The sequence below is a fragment of the Lygodium microphyllum genome, chromosome 5, assembly GCF_053477565.2.
Source record: "Lygodium microphyllum isolate KBCC chromosome 5, Lygodium_microphyllum_v1.1.10, whole genome shotgun sequence".
Lineage (NCBI taxonomy): Eukaryota > Viridiplantae > Streptophyta > Polypodiopsida > Schizaeales > Lygodiaceae > Lygodium > Lygodium microphyllum.
Genome location: NC_141139.1, coordinates 109,725,428 through 109,734,391, shown reverse-complemented (window position 1 = coordinate 109,734,391; position 8,964 = coordinate 109,725,428). Strand labels below are relative to the sequence as shown.

The 8,964-nt window shown below is 39.7% G+C and overlaps 1 protein-coding gene across 2 annotated transcripts; it reads right to left on the bottom strand.

Moving 5' to 3' along the window:
* Window positions 1–1,426: 1,426 nt before the first annotated feature.
* Window positions 1,427–3,612, bottom strand: LOC148036273 (uncharacterized). 2 transcript variants are annotated; one of them, XM_087679116.1, is made up of 2 exons: window positions 3,011–3,612; window positions 1,427–1,726 (listed from the first exon to the last, which is right to left on the bottom strand). In XM_087679116.1, exons 1-2 carry the CDS (start codon window positions 3,540–3,542, stop codon window positions 1,698–1,700), a joined length of 561 nt encoding a protein of 186 aa, XP_087535242.1. In that variant the 5' UTR covers window positions 3,543–3,612; the 3' UTR covers window positions 1,427–1,697. The 2 variants fall into 2 exon arrangements, with proteins under 2 accessions (XP_087535242.1, XP_087535241.1); XM_087679115.1 differs by having other exon boundaries at window positions 1,433–1,729.
* Window positions 3,613–8,964: the final 5,352 nt, after the last annotated feature.

Sequence of the window (8,964 nt, the reverse complement as noted above, 5' to 3'; positions counted from 1 at the left end):
ATCTTCACGTACTAAAGTTTCCCTATACATGTGCCACTCTTCCTTGGGTTCAATTCATTGGCCTTGGTGAACATACATTCTTCTTAACAATGGGATGATCAAGTACTTCCCAAAGTCAAGCATGAGTGATTCTCTAGGGGTCACGAAGAAGCCAATGAGAGCTTCAAGCATTGGGTTTCCCTATACATGTGCCACTACTCCTTGGGTCAATTCATTGTCCTTGGCCAATGGACATGCTTCTTAACAATGGGATGAAACTTAAGCGTGAATGGTTCTCTAGGGGTGGGATGAAACTCCTTAGGGATTCACCTAGAAGTAGCTGCAAACCCCCTTCGTATCACTACCTATAATGGCACTCTTCTTTGCCTTTCCCATAATGGAGAGGCTCATTATGCTTCCAACACTTTTGCAAAACCACCAATTATTCCTTTGGAAGGCATATCAAGAATCACCAGTTACATCCATTGGCAAAAATGGCCAACAAAACTACAGAAAGATTTTTTAGGTCTTCTAATATTGACTTTTTTCTTCTCACTAATGGATAGATCAACTCTTGTCTTCTATGCTTCAGAAGATTCACACACCCCCTTAAGTTCTCTAAATATTTCAACTCCCTCAACTAGAGTAAATCAAGTGATCAAACCCCTCCACTCTCGATTAAAACATACGTGGAGGGTTCGATAGGTCTCAGTCCATAGATCCCAACAATTTAAAACAGTGCACAAATCAAACGATCACTCTGGAATCAATCAATTAATTTCTAGGTGGCAAGCAATCAGGTCCATGTTGCACCGAAAGCTAGTTTATTCAAGCATTTTTGGGGGTTTGTGATGGGTAGTATCATTTGTCATGATGGTATACAACACTCTCAATCATGGGGTTTTGAATTTTCTGAGTCAACAGCCTCAACCACGCAGTTATGAAAATTTCTAACTCACAACACGATTATGAAAATTTGTTGAGTTGGTCATAATCACACACAAAATGCATATGGGCTTCGAATAATACAGCAAACACAATGACACAACCATTGTCAATCCAAAAATGACCAAGTGCAAATGATTTTAGACTGTCATAGCACCTTAAAAGATTTGCACAAATCACCTACAATATCAACCCTTCAAGACACCCTTAAAAAGCACATAGGGTCATGCAACTCGAGTTGGCTTAATGTAATGAGTCTTGGATGTAACAAAATGTTGGTCATTGCAATTAGAGCTCGTCCTCGTTACTTTCATGCATTGAACTATAGTTAGGAGAGCCAACCATGTGGTTATCTTCATGCATGCAACATCAGTCATCCCATGAAAATTTGATGGTAAGTCATATGCAGGTTAGTTGCATATGCAACTATCTCGCACACATTCGATGGTTGGTCGCTCATACAAATTTCGACAATATTACTAAACACAAACAGGATTGATATAACTTTATATTATAAAGATAGAAGTTGCAGATTAAAGAAACTGTTGATAAAAACCTTTTAGCAAAAACCTTTGTATATTTACACCTATTTGGTGAAACCTATATACACACAAACCCCTCTTGATCCATACATTTTTTCTATCGGACAAAGTACCCCCTACACGGGGTGTTTATTCGTCTGGGATGGCACATCCACCGATCGATGGGAGAGCATTGAGTAGCGGCAACAATCCTAGTTGTGCATGTTGCGACAAAGGTAGCCCACTTTCTCTCTACCTCCAATAAGAATCGTCCATCAACACTTCTACAAACAAATACAAGCAGTGCCTTAAGAATCAGTAATCCAACATATTTGAGTGTAGCAATCGCAAAGATATATAACAAACTAGCTGACAATATAACAATAATATTATATTAGGTCCAGATCTACACTCGATCACACAATATATATACAACCATGGTAGCAATATATATATTACATTCGACTTGCATTCAATATATATTAGGTTATACTTGCATTATATTTAGTAGCAAGATATATATTAGGTTAGACTTGCATTCAATATATATTAGGTTAAACTGCATTCGATCATACAGTTCAATTCAAGCTGGCTGACAATATAACAGTAATATTATTTCGAACAATTACACAGTTCGATTCAAGCTAGCGGACATGTTTAGTAGCAATATATATTAGGTCCAGATCTACATTCGATCACAAAATATCTATACAACCAATACTTCAAATCTTTCAATTTAAGTACTCGGAAGACAAATACACTTAAGGACGCGCAAACTATTGTCAAATGTAGGTCTAGTAGCAATATATATTAGGTCCAGTTCTACATTCGATCACATAGTATCTATACAACCAGTACTTCAAATCTTTCAATTTAAGTACTCGAAGACAAATACACTAAGGACGCGCAAACTATTGTCAAATGTAGGTTGAGGTACCCAACAAGGATAGAATATGCAGAGAAAACTAATAGTACTACATAAGATGTAGATTTGAATCTAACCATGATTTTGACAAGCGGTATTTTAAATCAACTTAACTATAGTTAAGAGACAATAATTGATATATTATTAGATCATATCCCTTACATTCATATGCCATTCAATCATCACAAATTAAGAGAATATAATTTATATATTAAATCATATCCATAAGTGATGTATTAGATCATATTAAGAGAATATAATTTATATATTAGATCATATCCATTGCTTCCATATGCCATTCAATCATGGCAAATAAATAACAGAGACAAGAGAATAATTGATATATTAGATCATATCCATTATGTTCATATGCCATTCGATCATTGCAAATAACGCATGTCAATTAGATCATATCCATTATGTTCATATGCCACATTCGACCATCGCAAATAACGCAGACAATTATAAGAGAGACAATAGACAATTATAAACGAACTTTTGGCACAGACGAAATAGGTTTAGATTATGTTAGGTTTCATATATATTAAAATGACGGGCAATGCATCTAAAATAGATATAGATTATAATAGACTGATATATAAAATAAAATGACGGGCAATGCATCATTTAGACAACATACCTCGGGACGACCTTGCACGGCATTCGCGAGGGGGAAGGTTGCACTGCTGAAGGAGGCGAGAGGACATCTGGGCGGTCATGGTTCTCTGCTGCTGCTCCGACTCCTCTTCTCGTCGCTGCGCCCAGACGCCCTCCTCTTCATAACGACGGCGGCGCTCGCCGCCTCCGTAAGCCTGCTGGAGGGCGTAGCAGCGGTCCTGCGAGGGGATGCGCTCCACGGCCTCGCAGCACGCCCGGGACAGCTGCTGCGTCGTCACCCCCCTCCCCTCAACCGACCTCCATGACAAATAGGAATTGTAATACGGCGACGACTCTCTTTCCTCCACCTCTCGCCGTTGCTGCCTGAAGAAATTGTCGCACGCCCGCAGCCTCGCGTGCCACTCCTCCCTCGACCCTTCTCCTCTCCTCTCCTCCCTCTCCCTCTCTTCCTCCCGACGTCGCTCCTCCTCTCGACCGCGGGACGTCGCCGACACTTCACTCACTATCACCAACAGCACCAACAGTGCTCCCAACAAAAACACACGAGCCGCCATATTGATTATCACCACCAAACTACACACAAGCAAACAGGAGCTATTGTACGGGAGGCCTCGCACTAGCCGGTAAGCTGGCAAAATGCCTGAAGCCTCTACCATACTTATAGGCGAGCGGCCCCTGCCCTGGCCTCGACGTGACCGCGCGTGATATTCTCGTTTCCACTCGGCGCTGCCGCCGCGTCTCCCAGTATCCTCGAGGGCGATGTTCCCTCTGGATAAGCATGCCACTCTCCTTCCATGCACGTTCCATATTGGCACTTTGCATATTGGCCCGATCCCATCAGCCAATCTTACTAAAAGATGAGCTTCTTTCAACGAATAAATATAGCGTAGTCAGGTGGAAATTTGAGAACACCAGACAATCTCTGAGGTGAATAGAGAAGAGTCATTGACACCACCTTCCATATTGGCTCAATCCCATCCGACAATGTTACTAAAAGATGGTCTTCTATACTCGAGTAAATACAATCTAAACGGGTGAAGAACCAGGCAGGGCAGAACTTCTTAGGGCGATAAGAAAGAGTCATGAATATCATAGTTAGTCAAGTCATATGTTTGCCTCTATCCTAGTCAAGGGGCTTAGAATACGTATTTAAATATTCTAGCTAAATATTTGACACAACTATCTTGCACTCTTGTTTAAAAGGCCACAAACATATGCAAGTCTTCATCGCTAATGATTAGTGAAAACTCCATCCATTACTCAACCAAACATGGAAAGTAGTTGTTAGGGTGCTACTTCCTAGTCTTGCAATGCTCTCACATAAACACCCGATATCTTTCATATGCACACTAGGACAAAGCTATTTAAAAAAGTGTTCCCATTGTCTAGAAACAATTAAACAAAAGTATTTAAGATACGAACTCTTAGCAATAATAATCTAGTTGTCCACCACAAGGTTGTAGAGCACATTACAACATCTGAAATTTGGGAAAAAATGTGTGGGAGTTGTTCGCATAATGTTTGATGTAGATTTTGTTATGAATTTAAAATTCAAAATTGCAACATCATTTAAGCAATGAACAAGAGTGTAACTACAAGTATCACTTATGAGACCAAGTTTTGCATATCATTCAATGTTTTTAGTGACAATGAACACTATAAGAGATGAGGAGAATTTTAACACTAGTTTCTCAAGCATTTCCAAAAAAAAAAAGGATGTGGCTATAAGCACCAATATGAGCTTTGAAAAATGTGTGCACATTATAATCGCCAATATTTCCACATGTAAATACAAGTGCTTATACTAATCCCATTTAAAATATTGCCTAACCAAAATGACAAAACATATTCCAACACTAGTAGAAAGTACTTACAACCATGGGTTTCCTTTCTTCATTTTGATGATACAATCTAGCTTAAAGGTAAGTCCATAAACCCTATTGCATTTTTTGTTTTAGTTTTCCTCTTCTTTGTGTCATTTAAGATAGATTGACTCACCTAAGTGCATTGTATATTGTAGATAATTCTCTTTTTTGTGTGTCCTTATGGGCTCGGTGGATGTGTGGGTGGGTGGAGGGGTGCATGTGCAGGGCATATAATTTAGTAATATCATTGGAATAAGGGTGATTGTGTTGCAATTAGCCAATATGGTCAATCTTCATTCAACATGTGCTAGGTACAAGCATGTGCTTGAAAATTGATACCTCAATATTTTAAAAATTGATTTATAATTTGGTTTAAAATAGTGATTAATTATGAAATAAAATTTATAAAATTAATTAGTTATAAAACTAGTAAATCAATTATAAAGTGATTTGGAGAAAGAGAGAACGAGAGAGTAGAAACCTAGAGTAGAGAGTAGAGAGGGGAAAGAGAAAAAAGTCAAAAGAGTGAGAGAGAAACTCAGGTAAGTTACTCATGAATATATGTGTGCATCATGTGGGTTCAAAATAAAACATTTTTAAAATACTATTTTTATATTTTTTTTTCACACAAAACGGTGTAATATAAAGGGATTATTTACAGATTGAATAAAAAAGGATTATGTTTTATTCAAGAAAAATTCACAGATAAGGACATTTATAAATAGGCCTTAAATGCACGTGATGTAGAGGATATACATATAGTAACTTTCCCGAGGAGACAAAGAGAGCGGAGAGAGTAGAGAGTGTAACGTGCCCACCTGTTATCTTCAGGACACGTCTTAGCAGTCCATTGGAAAGTATATCTAGAAGGCTCTGCTCGACACTCCCATGGAATGTTATGGGGTTTGCGATCTAGGACTCTCCGCGTCTACCACGTAGCGGAAGTATTCCGGCCATTCCCACTTAGGACCGACCTGAATTAGGGTTTTCCTATTGGTCATTTCCTAACGACAACTAACGTTGAATCCAAGCGAACTACTTTACGCAAAAACGCCAGGTCCGAAGTGGATTCACGCTGCACTTGGTTCAAGGAGGATGGGAAACGAGAGAGATGTGAAGCTCAACCTCTCTGCCATAAGGCATAGTCCCATTCCATTCCCCTAAAATAGCGTAAATCGGGATCAATCATAACTCTAGGTCGACACTTTTGTTGTTCGTGTTCTTTGATGATCTTCCTACTGTCCATCGTGATTTAAGAAAAGTTTCCGGCCAACCGGGACCACCCATCCGTAGGATGGACCTATGGCCACATCCACCGCACTTTCCTCGGGTTGTTTTAGTTTATTTAATTACCTAACACATTTAGTTGGACATGTATCAATCAGCTTCCTTAATTAGCCCGTTAGGCACTGGTTCCTTTACGTAATCATATCACTTGCTATAGAAAAGCAATCCCAAACAAGTTCCTTGTTAACAAGTTATCATATTTATCTTGGAAATACATAAACTCCAGCCTGTAGGCTTATCCATAATCCACCCGAAGGCTATCCAGCAATCCACAGGGGTTACTAATCCAAGTTTCCGCCCGTAGACTAGTATGCGGGCCTCGAGATTGGATCTTAAACGGAGTGCGTTATATTTCCATGCTTAAACGGAGTGCGTTATCTTAATTCCGTTTTGTAAATGTGGATATTAATCTAAGTTCAGTTTATTGCAATGCATCAAACTACTTGCTAGAAATGCATATCAATCTTTTCTGCCCACTTTATTTTGTTCATTTTATTAGAAATACTAATGACTGAATTCCTCCGTCGTGAGTTAATTTTTTTCTAAAGCGTTTAAGATGAAAATGCATCCTATTTTCAAAAATCATCTACGCCCAATTGAATTATAACGACGTAAAATAAAAATTAGGCAGAAAAACCTGGACTTGGGGTGAGATGTCCACGTGGATGCTAGGAGACGATCCTCCTGCGGTTGCACCTTGGGCTTTCTTAGGAGGCATTGCGAATGCAGCCTTTCCGTCGTGGATGCAGCTTTGCAACTCCTTTTTGAAATTCCACCATAGCTTCCTTTGTGATAACTTGCACCGTCCGTCGGAAGCGGTTTTAGAAGGCTTCCTCCTTGAAGTAGGGATTTCACGAGAAAAAGGGGGCGCTTAAACTTCGCGAGGGTTTTAAACGGTCTTTCGAAGGTAAGGCTTCTTTAAGGCCACAGAAAGAAGACTTTTTCTTCAATCCCAAGGGGGGGGAGGGAATACCAACCCTCGTAGGCTAGGGTTTCCAAAAGAACCTCGGAAAGGCGAAAAATGGGTGTAGAAGATCCTTAAGAGTGGATTTTCGTGTGGGGGACAAAGGGTATGAAGGCTTCAAAAATGACTTTTTGTATGGGGAAAAAAAAGCTTACGGGCCACATGAAAGGGCTTTTTTTTCTTTTTGTGTGGGGGAAAACAAAGGTATAAACAAGGGACTAAGAAAGAATTAATAAAGGGGGGGGGGCACAGGGCTTAAGGGTCGTGTGAAGGCCCTTTTAAGGTAAGGCTTTCTTAAGGGGGGAAAAGGGGGGTTATAGGGCCCCCCCTTAGAAGCTTTAGAAGCTTCTAGAGATCACGTGGGGGGGGAGGGGGGGCTTATCTATGTGATGGCGGTGGCGACGTGACGACTAGCAGGTGGAACGGTAGTTGCTGGGACTGGGCGGCGTGAGTAGTTGCTCTCGGTAGCACTAGCATGAAGGCGTCTTCAATCTCCCTCTCCCCCACAGAGACCTCACTCTCTCCCTCTCTGAAAGTTGACGGCGTCCCCCCCTTTAGGCATTCACGACAGCGCTCCGTTCCTCCTTCTGCTTGCACCTCATTGGTTTAAATAGGGGAGGGGATAAGATCCTCCCTCCCCCACGCGTCGAGGCGCATGATCCATAGTCTAGGCAAGCTCCAGCAAGGAGCTTGCCTACACATGCTATTCCCCTCTTCCTCCAGCTCGACAGTCGGTTGGAGGAGAGGGGAATAATTTAGAAAAAATTGCCTTTATAAAGAAATTATCCTTACGACTATAAAGAGGGTTCACGCGCTGTTGGAAGTTCGATATGTCACAGAGAGAGAGAGAGTGGAGGGAGATTGGAAATCCATCTAGCTTAATTTAAAGGACCACAATGACAATCTCCTCAAAAGGCTCTAGTTAATGAGATCCAACCTTAAGAATAATAAGAATCCAACAAATCGAGGAGTGGGTTATGACAACATCTTTTATCTCTACAATTAATGAAATGCAAGCACATCACGACTCTCCAAACATTGAGAAGAGGATTGGGAGACTCTAGCAAACTATTGGACTACATCAAATCGCAAGTATACCGACAAGAGTTTCTGACGAAATTGCAAAAAAAAAGACTACGCTCGATACAGTCAGTATTTCCCATGTTAAAATTACTGTAATAATTGTCTCGGTATATGCATCAATAATACATGGTTGAATATTCTGACACATATTCCAATTGAGGATACCATCTCTGTATAATTTACAAGGATACATGTACCAAGAGCGAGCTAGAGCGAAGGTGACCAAAAACACAATGGTAAGAGCTCATCCCCTCCATAATTCTCAATTTTTGGGTTTCTTTATTTGCTTCATTTCTAAGCACTTTCTCTTCTCCACAATATCATTGAGAAAAGCCATGGATTCAAGATGAAGTTTGTTGTTTTTGCATATATATACATGAAAAACCCAGATTTTAAGCTTTGTTGTGATAGATTTGAGACCTTTACAAACTAGCAGTGTGAGAGAGTTTAAATGTGTATGTGAACTCAAGAGAAATAAATAAAATAACAATGTACTTTGTTATTGTCAATTTTAGTTCCTTAATCATGAAATTTGTACGTAAGCAAGAGATAGAAAGAGAAAGACATATAATATTATGGTTTGGTTGCTTTAGAAAAAGAGAGAAAGAGATGAAAGCTTATAGTTTGATCACTTTCTTGGCTTATTTTTCTCTTTAGAAGAGAAAGAGAGAGAGATAAGGAGATTAGGGCAAAAAAAGATTAAATAGAGAAGAAATCAAGGGAGATAGAAAAATATTAATAAAGAGACAAGTGTGGGGTCTTTTAAACCTAGATATA